Genomic DNA, 18,144 nt, shown 5'->3' with positions numbered 1-18,144 from the left:
CAGTATTTTATTCAACTGTCGTTAAAAGCCACAGGAGCAGAAAGGGGAAAAGGGGGGAATGGCACCCCTAGAGGTTACACGGATAACGACAAATTGCTCCTCCGCGGCTGTCCTTCCGCCCCTTCAAGGAGTTAAATAGCCACTTCTGTGTTTTTATTTTCTTCCCGGAACCACGTGCGTTTCTCCCGGTTTTTCTAAACGCCCCTTTGCACACTTACAATTTGTGGCATGGATAGGCTCGACCACGCGGTTGCCATTCTGTGCACACCTAGAAGTGGCAGGGAAGAGACAGAGAGAGAGAGAAAGAGGCCTGTTGCACCCGGGCGATTTGTTGCTTCGATGGGTGGGTATACCCTCCCCAGCAGGGGTGCCAAGTTGAATAACACATTTGGGGGTGGGGCAGGTAATCCCCGCGTAATTAAGCACATGACGCAGCATACACACACTTTTTGGATGCTAAGGTCCATCAACCTGGGGAGGGGGGGATGGCTCCATCAAATAATTTATTGGGGGGGCAAAGGGACATCGGCCCCCTAGGAGCTCCTCAGGCATGGGCGTAGGCAGGGGGACAGCTGCCTGCCGATCCCCTCTAAATCCAAGTAAATAAATAAAAACACTTCACTAAAAGTGCAAATCGTAGAGTGGTTTGGACAGATTTTTCTGAGCCGTTGGAGTCAAAAGAACATTTAAAACAACTTGTTGTGGAGAGAGATATTTCATTCCGAGTCAGGCAGAGGATGATAACAGGTGGTTGTCCTGCCCCCCCCCCGGCGCCATAAATCCTCGCTACGCCCATGCTCCCAGGTAACTGTATAAGAGGCGGATCTCCCCTCCCCGCCAGCGATCCACAGTGGAATCGCCCTCTCCAGCCTCTCCTTGCCTCTTCCCACCCCCGGTGGCTGGGAAGAAGATCCACCCTTCTTTCCTCGGTGGATTCTGCCAGCCAGTGGGGGTGGGCGGCCTTCCCCTTCCGCTATCCTCTGGGCCGCATGACTGACAGAGGCGGCGGGAGGAGCCCCCCAGACTCTCCTTTTCTGCGCAACTTTAAGAGCGCGCCTGTCCCCGGCGCGCGTCTCGGCGGCGGGGCGGCACTCGGCGCGCGTCTTCCTGGCGCACCGCTCGGCAGGGCCACGGCCTGGGAGGCGGCAGCAGGTACAGAAGCGGGAGGGGCGGGCTGTGGGAAGGCCGGGGGGCGCCCTCCGGCTCGGGACACCCCCCCAAACCCCACCTATGTTCGAGAGACCCGGCGGCAACCCGCCAAGCCATATGTGGCCAAAACATCCCGCGGCCACCACCGGGGACCGGCCGGGCGCAGCAGCAGCAGAGCGCCTATAAATAGCCGGAGTCGTCGTCCTCCCTCCCTGCCGCTGTTGCGTGGGAGGGAGGGAGGAGACGACGCCCCCCCCCCACGCGTCGAATTCGGGAGCCCCTTGGCTCGTGCGAAAGCAGTGGAGCCCCTGACGCGTGTGTGGCAATGGCAAGATCAGGCAAGGCAAGGTTTGGCTGGAGAGTGGCAGGGCGAGACACGCACCCGGAGGGAGCCTGCCTGAAAATGGGACCCTGGAATGACAATACTCTCCAACATTTCTCCAGTAAAAATAGGAACGTCCAATTCTATTATTATTATTATTATTATTAAGTTTGTTTATGTCCGCCCATCTGGCTGGGTTTTCCCAGCCACTCTAGACAGCTTACAAGCACATATAAAAACTTACTAAACCGTCAAACATTTATTTATTTATTGTCTGCCTATCTTACGAGCTTGCCCCAGCAAGTATAGTTTCTAATCTCCTTCGTCCGGGGGTCACGTAACCCCATACCCTCTGACATTTCTCCAATGAAATTAGGGACATTCTGGGATCAAATCAGATTCTGTAAATCCGGGGCTGTCCCTGGAAAATAGGGACACTAGGAGGGACTGGAATGGTCTCCTTTCAGACATTTTATCCAAACTCCTCCTGGACCTCTTCAGCAAGCAACCTGGTGTCAAAGAGCTAGGCAGGTGGCTCTTCCCCTCCCCAATTCCTCTTCTGACAGCTTTAGGCATTACAAGAGATGAGCAAGCAGGGCCTGGAGGAAAGTTGTTGGCAACCCTTGTGTGTGTGTGTGTGTGTGTGTGTGTGTGTGTGTGTGTATGTGTGTGTAGAAGGGACGCCTCTAAATAAATCTCAGTGTCTTGACAATAAGCTGGCCAATAATAGTCTGTTAACGTACAGTAGCAACGTGCTTCAGAACTTGGGAGAGGGGACTCTGTAACTGCTTGGCATCCCAAAATGAGCATCGGACCATCCTGAATTGTTTCCAGCAACTTGTCTTGAAGCATGTTTAAATCTTGTTTATGCACAGCAGGCTAGTTGTGCCCAGAAACCATGTGGCTTTGTGATGCATGTGAGGTATACACCTTGGGGCCCATACAAGCTACATTGGTACTGTGAAATATGTTGCTTTGATCACCTCTGGATGCAGCAGCAAATCCAGGGTTTTGGAAATTTGATGGACTTTCACCCTATTTTTCCTGACCCAGGAAGAGAAGAACCTCCTGCTCATTATGCCAGAATTGGAGACAGTTTCTCTTTGCTTTTTTTACTTTATGCTATCCCCAATAACCTAAGACAGTGATTCATGAAGTGGGTGGGTTGCCATGCTGCAAGAGGGAATGTTACGCAGTGAAATGGGGTTGGCAGGTCAGTGTTGCCGGTTTTCTCAGACGTGCTCCTGTCCGTCGACAGTAACAACCAGAGCTGCCAGCTGACCAGAAGAAAACAGCCCAATTTGTTACTTTTGCAATAGCGTTCCTTTAAAAAGGAGAACAGCAAGGGCATAAGCATTCTTGCTAGTTAACGTCTCCCAGCTGACCAAAATAAAACCGCCTCGTTTGCTCCTATTCCTTTATATTAGTATACCAGTTTCTGGATGCCACAGGAGGGGAGAAAGCTCCTGTGCTCAGATCCTCCTTGTGGGTTTTCCATACGCATCTGGTAGACCACAGGATGCTGGACTAGATGGGCCACCCTCCTTTTTTAAGCATTTGCTTCATTTGCAGAAATCAGCAAACTTTTGTTTTAGGGCATGGGCATAAACATTCCCACCTGCTAATGGCTGCAAATCATGTTGCTGTTAAATGCATAGAAGCAGGACCTGGTAGAATGGTTGACAACCTTAACAGCAATCTAGGTAAAGGTAAAGGGGCCCCTGACCATCAGGTCCAGTTGTGTCTGACTCTGGGGTTGCGGCGCTCATCTCGCTCTATAGGCCGAGGGAGCCAGCGTTTGTCCGCAGACAGCTTCCGGGTCATGTGGCCAGCATGACAAAGCTGCTTCTGGCGAACCAGAGCAGCGCACGGAAACGCCGTTTACCTTCCCGCCGGAGCGGTCCCTATTTATCTACTTGCACTTTGACATGCTTTCGAACTGCTAGGTGGGCAGGAGCTGGGACCGAGCAACGGGAGCTCACCCCATTGCAGGGATTCGAACCGCCAACCTTCTGATCAGCAAGCCCTAGACTCTGTGGTGAAGTTTTTTTTCTGGTGAAGACAAGGATTGGGGAAAATACTTCTTTGCTGAATGGGTGTGTGTCAGACTGCTCTTAATAGCACCAGGAGTGATAAAAAGAGGGCAAGCAGCATACCCTCTAGGAAGCACTTTGAGCCTTAAATAAAGACAAGGATCTGGGGAGGAGGGGCTTGAGATGATGGAACCTTTCTTTACCTTCTCACTAGAAGGATGCTCACTAAGTGAGGAGGGGCATACTGTGCCATCTGAGCCTAGAGGTGCAGGTGATCAGATGTCAAGCAGATGACAGAACCTCTCTTTTAATCTGCTGTAAAGAAGAGATGTTCCAGGAGGTGCAACTGTATTGTGTAGGGACAGGGTGGGTAAAAAGCAATGATTATTTTTTTTAACAAGTCGGATTTTTAAAAATTTAAATCAGACTTTTTTTAATTTAAATTGGATTTTTAAAATAAAATGCTTTTGGGAGGAAAAATATTTCTAGTTTTCTATTTAAGTTACATTACAGTCTAAAGCAGGGGTCCCCAGACTTACCCTGCTTTGGGCCGGAGGGCAGGGGAGTGCGCACCCGTGCGCATGCGCACACACACTTATTGGCGCGGTGGCGCGCTTCCAGGTCGAAAAAATCACCGAAAATCGTTTGTGCGCATGCGTATGGGCCTCTCCTGACCCGGAAGTGCACCGGAAATGACCTCTTCTGGGTCGGGAGAGGCCCATACGCATGCGCACAAATGATTTTCGGCGCTTTTTTCCGATCTGGAAGTGCACCGCCGCGCTGTGCGCCGTAAGAGCGGGCGGCGGCAGCAGGCGGCGGGGGTCGTCTCGGGCCGGATTGGGAGGCTAATTGGGCCACATCTGGCCCGCGAGCCGTAGTCTGGGGACCCCTGGTCTAAAGGCTATTCATTAGGAAATAATGTTTTAAGTTTTTCATGTGTGCCAAAACTCAGTCTAAGTTTTTGTTTTTAAAAAAATTGTTTAACCACATCAGTTAACAAACATGGATACATATGCTTTAATGTTATTGTTTTAGTTAAATAAATTGTTACTAAGGAAATGGTTATTTTTCTCCTTCCAGTAAAGCACAGCAGAAAAGTTGTCCAAATATAAACAGTTAACTTATTAAACCTCACAATAATTTCATAATCATCGGTTTATGTATTTCTAATACTAGAACCAAATCAGCAATTTTTGATATAACTGTAAAAACTACTCTGAAAATTTATTATTGCAAAAATGAAACCTTCAGCTGCTTGTAAATATTAAGAGGATACCAGCAAGAATGAGACTTTCTGAAAAAAAATTTTTGATTTGAATCAAGTCCTACTGACTTGTGATTTAAATCGATTTGATTTAAATCAAATCCACCTTGTGTAGAGATAACAAAAGTTGCACCTGCCAGAGCTTCCTCTTCTATACAAATGTTTAAAGAGACATGGTCCTTCCCACCTAAACTCCAGATTGTAGTAATGATGACAGTGGGGAGAAATCCCCATTGTGACTGCAGCTACATGCCACCATTATGACATTTGCAGACGGTTTTATTTATAAAGCATGTGATGATGTGGCTGAAAGGCTGAGGTGCAAACCAGAGAGGTCTCTGCGTTCCCCTCTCCTCTTTCAAAAACTGATTGGTGGCCTTCTTAATCAAACCACTCCATCTTGCTTTGATATAGGAACAGTAATACTGGTCTCTCTTGTTTAGACTTCGGAAGTTAAAGAAAGGAGATTCCAACTAAAGACCAGGAAGGACTTTCTGACAGTAAGAGCCGCTCAGCAGTGGAATGGACTCCCTTGGAAGGTGGTGGACTCTCCTTCCTTGGAAGTTTTTAAGTAGGGATCGGATGGCCATCTGTCATGTATGATCTAATTGAGATTCATGTACAGTGATGCCTTGGTTCTCAAACTTAATCTGTTCTGGAAGTCCATTCCAAAACCAAAGCTTTCCATAACCAAGGCGCACTTCCCCATAGAAAGTAATGCAAAACGAAATTAATCCATTCCAGACTTTTAAAAACAACCCCTAAAAGAGCAATTTAACATGAATTTTACTATCTAACGAGATCATTGATCCATAAAATGAAAGCAATAATCAATGTACAGTGGTGCCTCGCAAGACGAATTTAATTCGTTCCGCGAGTCAATTCATTTTGCGAAAAATTCGTCTTGCGAATCGCGGTTTCCCATAGGAATGCATTGAAATTTCTTTTTCTTTTTTTTGCCCATAGGAACGCATTAATTAAATTTCAATGCATTCCTATGGGAAACCGCGATTCGCAAGACGAATTTTTCGCAAAACGAATTCGTCTTGCGAGTCACCATCAGATCGCAAGACGCATTTGTCTTGTGAAAAATTCGTCTTGCAGGGCATCCGTCTTGCGAGGTACCACTGTACTGTACTATGAAATAAATAAGACAGTATTGTACATGATAAAAATGAAATTTTTAATTTTTTTCTTCCCTATACTGATTATAGTCATTGTTTGGATAGGGGGCTTTTATCCATTTCCACAGTCACACAATCAATCAGTAGCTGTACTGGGTTCCACACAAATGAACACACAAAAACAAATGAACCGGAAAAGCTTCGAAAACAAAAACGCAAAATAAATAGCAAAAACAAAAGCACCAAGCTTAATCCGTTACAGAAATGTTCAAAAACCAAGGCGCAGCTTCTGATTGGTGCAGGCGCCCTGGAAACAATAGCTGACAACCGCACCGGACGTTTGGCTTCCAAAAATGGTTAAAAAACCGGAACACTTCCGGATTTTCGGAGTTTGAGAACCAAAGCGTTTGAGAACCAAGGTACCACTGTATTGCAGGGGGTTGGACTAGATGACCCTTAGGGTGCCTTCCAACTCTACAATTCTATGGTTGAGTTTCATGCTTGTTTAGGCTTGGATTGGTTGTAGGAGTTGTTTGGAGCCAGCTGCTCCACACCCATCTTCTGCAGTGCTTATGCTATCCGCTTGGTGGCACACAGCGGACTGGATTGGATAAACTGATCTGAAAGGGAAGGGGTAGCGCAGAGATGCGGGTGGCGCTGTGGGTTAAACCAGAGATCCTAAGGCTTGCTGATCAGAAGGTAAACGGTGTTTCCGTGCGCTGCTCTGGTTCGCCAGAAGCAGCTTTGTCATGCTGGCCACATGACCCGGACGCTGTACGCCAGCTCCCTCGGCCAATAACGCGAGATGAGCATCGCAACCCCAGGGGTCCCTTTTCCTTTACCTTTAGTGCAGGGTTAGGGAACTGTTGCTGGACCACAACTCCCATCAGCCCCTTGAGTACCAGCCGTGCTGCTGGGAGCCCAGCAATATCTGGAGGGCTACAGGTTCCCCCATCCCTGCTTGAGTAGAGTTTCTTTTCTTTTCTTTTTTACTTGAGGCAAGACTTAGGCTTCCCCTTCCCCCAGTTGGTTGGTTGGTTGGTTCCCTTCATCTATCCTATATAATAAAGTCCCTGTGTCTCTGCATCCAGTCCCTGTGTCCCTGTGTCCGCGCTACTGCGCATGTGCCCCGCGGACACAGGCTGCTTCTTTTTCCCTTAGCTCGCGCAGGCAGCGCGTCCCGGAGAAGCCCTGCTTGCTTCTCTTCCGCACACACACACACACACACACACACACACACACAAACTACCCGCTCGCCGCCACAGCAAACCACCCAGAGGGAGCCTGGGGCCCTCAATGCACATCCCCGCCGGTGGAGGCAGCGACGGAGGCGCCGCCTGCGTGGTCCCAGGCCTTCCCCTCTGTTCCCGCCCAGCTAGCGCCCGTTTACTTAACGGGCTGAATGACACTAGTTAATAAATAATAATAAAGAAAGGTGTTCAGGGTAAGAGACAAAAGATCATTTTAGGATAACACTGAACTAGAGCTTCCTGGAGCAGAGATTTTCAAACTGGTCTGTGGTCCAATGATGGTCCATTCAGGTATTCTGCAGAAAAGTTGTGAAATGGTTTTCTAGCTATTCTATCTATCTATCTATCTATCTATCTATCTATCTATCTATCTATCTATCTATCTATTTTGATGGTGGAGATTGAGGCCGTTTTGACCAAGGCTCACCATGTCCTGGCCTAGAACCATCTTCAAGAGTAGCCCCATATAAAACACATTACAGTATCCCTGATAAAAGGTTACTGGTGGAACATGCAGGACAATGGTTTGGTGCAATCGTTGACATCTGTGTGTTCATCTGGCAATCGGGTTTCGCAGGGTTTTTAAATCTCACCAAACCTCTTTGATCACAGCGATAAGGGTGGGTGGGACAAAATAATTGCAGGTTTTGCAGGTTTTGGGCAAATCACCTCCCGCTCTCTCCAAAGCCATTATTTGTCTTCAGCCTTTCTTTGGCTTGTTGTACAGTTTTGTTCCAGCCAGGAGAAAGGGGAGAAGCATTTGAAACAGCTGCGACTCAGATGATTTATGAGATATTTGCACCATTTAAAAATCATTGCTCTGTAACTTACGGCTTGTTTTTGCTTAACTTATGTTCTAGTGTAGTGCCCTGTAAATCAAACTGCTAAACAGCGTTATGAAATATAATGCTGTGGTTTGGACAATTGAGTAGAAGGACTTTTTCTTTTCTTTTTCCATACATTCTGGCAGTTTAAAAGCGACCCTCTTGGATTTGTTGGGATGCTTTATCTCTTCTTCTCATTTAAGCTCGAAAGCTTCTGCCCGCAATCAATGGAGTGTTACAATTCTACATATAAGGTGTCTTGGTCAACTAATACCTCGGCCTCGCTGATGTAGAATCATAGAATCATAGTTGGAAGAGACCACAAGGGCCATCCAGTCCAACCCCCTGCCAAGCAGGAAACACCATCAAAGTATTCCTGACAGATGGCTGTCAAGCCTCTGCTTAAAGACCTCCAAAGAAGGAGACTCCACCACACTCCTTGGTAGCAAATTCCACTGCCGAACAGCTCTTACTGTCAGGAAGTTCTTCCTAATGTTTAGGTGGAATCGTCTTTCTTGTAGTTTGAATCCATTGCTCCGTGTCCGCTTCACTGAAGCAGCAGAAAACAACCTTTATCCCTCCTCTATATGACATCCTTTAATATATTTGAACATGGCTATCATATCACCCCTTAACCTTCTCTTCTCCAGGCTAAACATGCCCAGCGCCCTAAGCCGTTCCTCATAAGGCATCATTTCCAGGCCTTTGAGCATTTTGGTTTCCCTCTCCTGGACACGTTCCAGCTTGTCTGTATCCTTCTTGAACTGTGGTGCCCAGAACTGGACACAGTACTCCAGGTGAGGTCTGACCAGAGCAGAATACAGTGGTCCAAAAGAAAGCAGAACAGTACGTTTGGCACCAACGTGGCTGCAGGAGTTGCTGGAAGGAGGCGTACAAGGCACCATCCAACCATTGTAGGGGCTCCATTCCATCCCCCCCCCCATTTTTTAAATTGATTTTCCAAACACATGTAGTATAACAAAAACACATCCACACACAAAACGATGCAAACACAACAGAAAAATACACATAAAACAAAAATCTATCTTTACAAATTCTTATTTTTTCTTTACCATTCTTTACCATTTTAGGGTGACTTCCTTGAATCTGCGGTTCATTGTAATTCATCTTTAGTAACTTCTAACTCCTCATTATGAATCTTTTTTAAAAAAATCTTTTTTATTAAAATGAATCATTTTTTTAAATCTCCTTATCTCATTTTCTACTTATTCACCCTTTAGAATCTTATCTTCATATTGTCTAAACTCTTAACATATCTTACATTACAGCCTATAACTTCTTCCAAGTCTGTATTATAAACCTCAAGTGTTCCAATGTTTCTTTAAATATTCTTTAAATTTCTTCCAATCTTTTCCCACCGTCTCTTCTCCCTGGTCGCGGAGTCTCCCGGTCAGTTCAGCTAGCTCCATATAGTCCATCATTTTCATCTGCCATTCTCCAACAGTTGGTATCTCTTCCATTCCAAATTTGCCTTTTCTTCTCCTGCAAGGCAGCAGAGGTTTAGGATTAAGGCTGGGCGATATCGGCCTTTCAACATTGCGACGTATCAGCAGCCAAACATTGTGATGTAGTGATAGATCCATAGCTGCCAAGTCTCCCGTATTCTCCGGGAAATCCCCGTTTTTCCAGCTGTTCTTAGCTGAAAAAATGGATTTTTTTGTTTTTTCCTGGTTTATTCTGGCACGGTGGCCATTTTGGAACTGGGCGGAGCATGCTCAGAAGCGACTTTTGATGCTGCTCCGCGCGGTTCCAAAATGGCTGCAGTGCGACTTCTGGCGTGGCGGCCATTTTGGAACTGGGCAAAGCAGCATCAAAAGTCACTTCTGAGCATGCTCCACCCAGTTCCAAAATGGCGGCAGCGCTACTTCCGGTCTGCTACTTCCGGGCCGGTCCCTTATTTCTCGGACAGCAACTTGGCAGGTATGGATAGATCACGATGTTGAAACACAAAGGGAGGAACAAGCTGCTTCGGCCCAGGCCCTGCAAAGCGCTGGGGGGCGGGGGGGGCAACCACCCCAGCGCCCTCAGTGGGAGCAGCGATAATTTCACAAGGCTGGGCTGATGCAGTCAGGGTGGATTTGATTTAAATCAAATTGATTCAAATCACAATTTAAATCATAATTTAAATCTCTAGTCAGTAAGACTTGATTTAAATCTTCTTCTTCTTTTACAGAAAGACTCATTCTTGCTGGTATCATAATTTTTACAACCAGAGTTAACTGTTTATATTTGGACAACTTTTCTGCTGTAAAAATAATCATTTCTTTGATAACAATTTAAATATTTCATTGAACTAAAACAATAACATTATAGCATATGTATCCATGTTTGTTAACTGATGTGGTTAAACAATGTTTTTTTAAAAAAACAAAACAAAACCTTAGACTGAGTTTTAGCACACATGGAAAACTTAAAACAAATCCTTGTTTCCTGATTAATAGTCTTTGTTCTATAATGTAACTTAAATAGAAAACTATCTTTAGAAAGATTTTTCCTCCAAAAGCATTTTATTTTAAAAATCTGATTTAAAAAAACACCAATTTAAATAAAAAAATCCGATTTAAATTTTTTTAAATGATTTTTTAAAAAAAATAATAATTGATTTTTATCTACCCTGCCTCTTACAGAATCACTTTTATCTGCATATAAAAAAATTAAGTCATGCCATGCTAAGGAAAATGTTTGGTTTTGATTGACCGATAAAGAAATGAATTGGAGTTATCGTTTCTGCAGTGTTTCCAATAATTTTTATGCCAGAGGTCTAAATTTAGGTCAACGGTAGCTTTTCCCTGTTGCAAAATATTCAGCCTGGTTGCAAACAGTGTAAATGTTATGAATTCTTTGGATTCTGCATTAATGTCTTTGAAAACAGATAATAAAAAATGCTTGGCATTTTTTGGCAGTATTTTGTCCCCCTTCTGTCTGGTTTAGAAGCAGGATAGAAACGTTTTGAATAAATGAATGTTTAAGAATGTGAAGAGTTCAGCAATACAACCAGGCGCTCAAGCGATAGATGAGTGTTAGGTTTGATTAGTGATGATGACATTGGGTGGTATATTATTATTATTATTATTATTATTATTATTATTATTATTATTATTATTTGAATTTATATACCGCCCTATACCCAGGGGTCTTAGGATGGTTCACAGAATATAATCAAGATATAAAACTACAAAATACCTAAAAAATTAAAAAAAACCCAATACAGTAGTCACATTTTAAAAGGGCATAGGATGTCAAACAGATCGACCAAAGGCCTGGTTTAAAAGGAACATTTTTGCCTGGTGTCTAAAAGTGTATAATGAAGGCGCCAGGTGAACTTCCCTGGGGAGAGCATTCCACAGGCAGGGAGCCACTGCAGAAAAGGCCCTCCTCGTGTTGCCACTCTCTGGACCTCTCAAGGAGGAGGCAGATGAAGGAGGGCCTCAGAAGATGATCTCAGAGGGTCCTGTTAGGTTCATATAGAAAGAGGCGGTCCTTGAGGTATTGCGGTCCTGAACCGTTTATTAAACTCATTTTTACTCCAAGTAGACCTTTTGAAATTACTGGACCGACCTTAGACATGTTAATTTATTTCAATGGGTCTACTCTGAGTAACACTTAATTGAATACCCCCAATTGTGTTGAGATGGCTTCTTCATGGTCCTCCTCTGCAAGAGGGTCCAGAGAATAGCAACGTGAGAACGGGCCTTTCCTGCACCGGCTTCCCACTTGCGCAATCCCTAGAGAGCAGGGCTGGATTTAGATTTGATGAGGCCCTAAGGTAATGGGGCCCTTTATATGGCCAGCTGTCCTTTGTCAACAACAAATTGTCGTCGTTTTTTTGTGTTGAATATATGCTATATGGTAATTTATGGACCCAATAGGTATCTAAAGCCATTTGCACAGAACAATTAGGAGCCGCCTACACAACACAAAACACTGTTGCTGTATGTAGGTTTTATTTTACTTCTTTTTTATCTTATACAGCAGGCATGTCCAACAGGTAGATCGTGATCTACCGGTAGATCACTGGACATCTGTGGTAGATCACCGGTAGATCAGTGGCTCCCCCCAAAGAAGCTAGAAAACTTTGGCTGCCCTAAAAAAAGTTCAACATCATTTCCCTGCACCTCTAAAATGACCTGAACCACAAAAAACAGGGCTTTCCTTCCAAATAAAAAAGCTCAACATCTCTTTCTTCCCTAAAGAAGCTCAACAACAAAACAGGGCTTTCCTTCTTAAAAAAAAAAAGCTCAACAACTTTGACCTGAACCCCAAAAAGGAGGGTAGATCACTTCCAGTTTTTAACTCTGTGAGTAGATCCCTGTCTCTTGGAAGTTGGCCACCCCTGTTATACAGTATTTTGGAAATGTACATCCAGGTTTTTTTTTCCTTTAAAAATTTTTGGGGACCCCAAGAGATTGGGGCCCTAAGCTATCGCTTGTTGCTTATACATAAATCTGGCACTGCTAGAGAGACTTGCCTGGCACCTTCATTACAGATCTTTAAGCACCAGGCAAAAACAGTGCAAATAAGTTTTGATGGATGTAATAATGGAATACTGAATGTTTTAGTTTTTGTAAAATGTGCAGGGATTTATGATACGCACGTATCAAAACTTATTTGCACTGTTGAATTTATCTTGATGCTGCCAACGTTTTCATGTATACAGTAAACATTTCCCAATCTTCTCTAAACGTATATTCTCTTATTCTATACGTTAAATCTGTAAGCTGCGCATATTCTGTGAGTTTAAGTTGACATTCTTTAATTGGGACTTTTATTTTCCACAAGTGTCCTGATTTTATAGGGACAGTACTGGAATCACAGAAGCCACCCCAGTGTTTTTATTTGATCCTGGAATATCCCAGTTTCCCTTTTTCCTCCCCTCCATCTCTTGGAGAACAATTACGGTAAAAGTGGTGTGTGTGGATAGGTGCAAAAACAGAGTCCTGTTTATACTGAAAATAAAATACCTGCATAAAAAGAATTTTACAAGGTGGGTGTGAGGGTTCCCGTTTCTCTGCACTTAAAAAAGTGTTGTAGTTCTGTGGCTTACCAACATTGCCATGTTTTCCTGGAGTACCCATGCAATCCACACTGTAGGACATAATTTCTGTGGGCATTCCAGGATGTGTGATGCAGCTGAAAAGCAACAGAGACTCTCAGAGTCTCTTATTTAAGTGCACAGAAAGTCACCCCCACCCCTAAATTTCAGGAAACTTTGCCCATCCATCCCAGAGTCATTGGGGGTATCTTTGCCTCCCCACAAATTGCCAAACGACAACAAACTCTACTGAAAATTGCAGCGCGAGGCTAATAAGTCTCAGTTCATTAATCTATTGTTGATTCGGTTCTTCAGTAGAGTTGAGCTCTGGCAACTGAACCAACCGCGAAACTGAAAATGGGCCGGATTCAGCTAAATAGTTGCGCTAGCGGGAGCCATTGCAATGAGTCCTGCTCTCCCCACACTTCCCCCAAAATTGGCTCTGAGGAAGCGGGTCAGGAGAAGAGGTTGCAGTGGTGTGTGTGTGTGTGTGTGTGTGTGTGTAAAATTGTTCCATTGGCCACTCAATGCTTGCAATCATGGAACAAACAGAGGGGCATAATGTTTAAATTCCATCTTATATTTTATACTTTCTCTTTTAGAAACATACAGATTGTATATTAGAGAGAAGCTCTTGAGAGCAAAAATTCCCCAGGATGTCGTACCGAAAAGAACTAGAGAAATACCGAGATCTGGATGAAGATCAGATCCTTGGAGCACTGACGGAAGAAGAGATCAAGATGTTAGAGGATGAACTGGTAGACCTAGACCCTGATGTAAGTGATTTTAAAGGACAGGCCATGTGATACTTCTTGAATTGTGTGAAAACATCTACGTCGGGCATGCTAAGCAATGAAATATAAATAAATAGGAGACCCTTCTGCTACGCTTTGCAGTGGTAGACCATCTTTGGATCTGCTTGGGCTTTGCTTCGCCCTCTCTCCCCCCCCCTCTCCTTGGACATGAGCCAGGTTTGATACACAGTCTATTTTGGAATCTTACACCTTCGCTGTCTGCTTAATTTGAAGCAGACTCTTCCCTGCAAACGCCGGCACCTCGCTCTGTTTGGTGGTGTTAGGAATACTAGAATTGCCCCCTTGGTTCAGATCATAGAGTCATAGAATCTTGTTTAGATTTTTCCTTGGCGGGTACTCCTGGTAAAAAGTTGCTGCTTTAATTCCTTTTGATGATCTACTGTTGCTACTGGGAAACTGAGACATGGTTCAAATGTTATGTGAATGAGCCGTAGGCTCCCCTTCCCCTCTTCCCCTCCAGTACACCTGCGAGGAGAAGATTGGAAGTACAGTGGTTCCTCGACTTACGAATGTAATCCGTTCCGAAGGCACCTTTGTAGGTCAAAACATTTGTAAGTCGAAAAACCCCATTGGTAATGCGGTTTCCCATAGGGTTGCTTTGGAAACGGAAAAAAATCGTAAGTCGAAGCAACCCTATCTAAAAATTCGTAAGTCGAAACATCCCTGTCTAAAACCGCCGCGGTTTGCTTTCAGCTGTTGAGACATTCGTAAGCATGCGGCCATTACCCCCATTCGTAAGTCGAATAATTCGGTTGTCGAGTCGTTCGTAAGTTGAGGCACCACTGTACAGTACAGTCGTACCTTGGTTGTCAAACGGAATCCGTTCCAGAAGTCCGTTCGACTTCCAAAACTGTTCAGCAACCAAGGTGTGGCTTCTGATTGGTTGCAGGAGCTTCCTGCACTCAGTCAGAAGTTGCGGAAGCCACGTCAGACGTTTGGCTTCCAAAAAACGTTTGCAAACCAGAACACTCACTTCCAGGTTTGCGGCATTCAGGAGCCAAAACGGACGAGTAACAAAGCGTTCAACAACCAAGGTATGACTGTAGTTTGTTCTGTGATGCTTCCCCAGTGTGACCACGGCATTGCCATCTGGAGAGGCACAGCACAAAAAAAATAATCCAAAACGTTTGTGCTATAAAAAGTTGCAGGATTTAAGCAGGAAGCTTCAGCGCAAAGTTGTATGTCGACTCCGAAACATTTGGAGATGCAGAATATTGAAAGGGGGATCGCATATAACTGGCACAATGCCATTGTTGGCACAAAACATCAGAAATGCACAAGAAATTGAACATCTGGAGGGGCTCTAAGGTTCTTTTGTATTGTGCTAAACTCTCTTAGAGACCTCTTTCATACTGAGCTGCAAAGGTGTGCTGTTTTCTTTGGGTAGGGGGAGGGTGATGCTACTTTTGTGGGTTTCCACTCGCCTTCTTCCCCATGTACAGTAGGAATATTTGCCAGTATGTAAATACCACAAAAATGTCCATTGTCTCCATGCTGTTTTCGCCACGCACGGAAGCCAAATTTGTTAAGAGGAACTCGCGATTTCTGTGCCAGAGACAACCATTTGTCGGGTAGGGTTGAAATGTAGACCTCCTACATTTGTGATGGGATAACCCAAAATTATACACAGTGGGTGGAATTCAGCATTCCATCAATGCAAGCGTTTTGGCTTGTGAGATGGAACGATCCTCCCCCCTCACACCCTTTTCAGAGGGTTCTCCCACCCCCAAGCCAGTGTTTGGGGGGACTTGACAGAAGGAGAGGGGGAACAGAGCCCCATTGCACAAGCCCTTCTGCAGGGCTTCTGCTGATGGCAGGAGCGCCATCTATAGGGGGCGGAAGGGGCTTCAGGCTCCTCAATATCTGTGGGCAGGCGGCTGAGCTCCAATATTGAGGGGCCCCCAAACAGATTGGCCTTCCACCAGCAAACACGCCCTCCATGCTGGCGTGCCAGACAGGGGGCAGGATGCATGGAAGATCACCTTCCACGCTCCCCATTCCCCGCCCCCGACCCCCAGATTGCGCATTATGTGCATATGACGTCCCGCAATGCCAGGCCCCCTCAATGTGGGGGGCAAGCAGGCGCCCCTGGCTGACAGGATCGATTAATTGAACCCCAGCCAGAGAGGGGAATGAATTGTGGATTTGTTTTATTTTTCAAGCTACTTCTCAGTGCAATGTAGCTAGAAGTTCTGTGAGGATTAGGCTCCTTCAGGGATATTTCAGGAGCCTCCCCTCGGTGTGAGATCTTAGAAGTCTTCCCCTTAGAGATCTAAGGGGAAGTATGTTGGTAGCATGCCACCCACTTGCTTCCTAACAAGTAAACCTGCCACCAGCTCCCCCTGTTCCAGTCGGCATGTGCAAAGAGGTGTCTTTGCCACGCAGACATTTATTCCAGTTCCTCTGTACTGACAGGTCAGAACAGTGGCAGCAGATTTACTCACAGATATTTATTTTTATGTTTTTGGGAGCCACAGTGATGAGCTTTGCGTGCTGAGGCACCAAGAGGACCCCCCCCCCCCAATAACTCACACAAACACCATAATTTTTTGTTAAGGTTTTTGGCATTAAAATTTGGCCACCACTTTTTTTATTAAAATACAATCAATTAAATGTGAGTGGTTGCTTAGTCATTGGTTCCCCAGCCATCTGTCTCCCGCCTGGGACAGATCTGACTCCCTCTAGCCTAGTAGGGGAGTCAGTAAGTAAGCACCCCCTGAGAGAGGACAGGGCAGGGGGCACAAGCCCTTCTTTGTCCTCTCCCCAGACGCTCCCCGAGGCTCACGCGTGGTCCTGACCCCTAGCGGGGATAAACAGACAAACATGTGGAGCCTGGGATTCCTTTACAGGAATACTTCTATATGGCAGCAGCAATCACATGAGGGTCAGGCCCAGCCAAAATTCATACCCCTCGACCAATTTATTTGAACCAATGACTAACCGCAACCTTACAAGTTGTGACTAATTGCAGTAGGGTAGGCAAAAAACCACCTGGCACCAGTCAATCAGTCAAGTGGCAAAATTCCTACCCGGCCCCTGAATACAGACGACCACCTAGACAGGCACTGGAAGGTCAAGCAAAGGGGCCTAAATAAAGCGGAGGGTGGGCGGGAGATTCGAAGCGAGCAGCAAAGAGGTAGCACAAACTGCTCCTTCAGCTTAAACCAAGCAAGGGCTGTCAATCAACAAATTGCAACAAGGAAAACCCCCCAGCAACAATTAAACCACCAATCAAAGCCAAATATCAGACCCACCCCCCAAGGCCCTGGGTCGTCTTGTTAGCCCTGCCGCAACCCATGCTCTCTTCTATGGAGAGAACCTACTTTCCTGTGGCTCCCTGACTGAAACTGCCTGGCATTCATGGTGGGAGATACAAAACCAGTAAAGATGGGGGGAATGGAATGATATATTCTGGGAAAGGGCCATGGCTGGCTGTGTGGAACCCTGGAGAGGATCACTCTACACTGCGACATTTTGTTGCAGATTCCACTTACCTCTTTAAAAAGAACTTACCTGGTCATCTTCCCTACACTGCATACAGTCAAATGCAGGCATCCCCAAACTGCGGCCCTCCAGATGTTTTGGCCTACAACTCCCATGATCCCTAGCTAAGAGGACCAGTGGTCAGGGGTGAAATTAAAACATCTGGAGGGCCAAAGTTTGGGGATGCCTGGTCAAATGGGTACACTCAGTGTGTGGTGTTTCAGTGGTATCTTATATTTAAGAATACGGGCAGATGAGTGATGGTGATGGTGCGTTTTCCCTCCCCTTCTCCAAAATCTAGAATGCATTATTGCCTGCAGGAATGAGACAGAGAGATCAAACGAAGAAAACACCCACTGGCCCCTTTAAAAGAGATGACCTACTCGCCCATCTGGAGAAGCAGGCAAATGAGATTGAAGACCGAGAAGATCTGGTTCCTTTTACAGGGGAGAAAAGAGGTATGAGACTATGCCCGGGTGTTTCTCAATTTTCGGCTATGTGTTCTCTGGATTTTCAGTTAGCCCCGCTGAATGAATCGAGGTGATGTTGAAGATGAAGTCCCCTATTTCATATACCGTTCATCTCAGTGATGGTTGCTCAGGCAAACTTCCCACTGACTTGGCCCGGTTCGCACATCACATTAAACCATAGTTCTCAAAGCAAACCATGGTGTAATGCTGCTATTGCGGCTACTCTTGAGTGAAGACACCCAAGTCCGCTGTGTCTTTAAGAGTTTTCTTGTGCATAGCATTTACAGTGCAGAGATTTCAAAATTTCTTTTCTGCTTGATCTCGAGAGGCAACCAGGGAGCAGTTGGTTCTTTGTGA

General features: G+C 45.4%; 1 protein-coding gene across 2 annotated transcripts in view; it reads left to right on the top strand.

The window, feature by feature from the left end:
• Positions 1–884: 884 nt before the first annotated feature.
• The window catches only part of TMOD1 (tropomodulin 1), a 34,733-nt gene continuing 17,473 nt past the window's right edge, over positions 885–18,144 (top strand). Inside the window, exons 1-3 of one of the 2 annotated variants that reach the window (XM_035141178.2) lie at positions 885–1,152; positions 13,622–13,795; positions 17,619–17,775. In XM_035141178.2, the coding sequence (XP_034997069.1) occupies positions 13,676–13,795; positions 17,619–17,775 (277 nt within the window). In that variant the 5' untranslated portion in view covers positions 885–1,152; positions 13,622–13,675. The remainder of the gene's footprint in view (positions 1,153–13,621; positions 13,796–17,618; positions 17,776–18,144) is intronic. The other variant, XM_035141177.2, reaches the window with a different exon arrangement.

This window comes from Zootoca vivipara, chromosome 16 (assembly GCF_963506605.1).
Source record: "Zootoca vivipara chromosome 16, rZooViv1.1, whole genome shotgun sequence".
Classification (NCBI taxonomy): Eukaryota; Metazoa; Chordata; class Lepidosauria; order Squamata; family Lacertidae; genus Zootoca; species Zootoca vivipara.
Note: the sequence above shows the minus strand (reverse complement) of the source record. Positions and strands in the feature narration are given on the sequence as shown.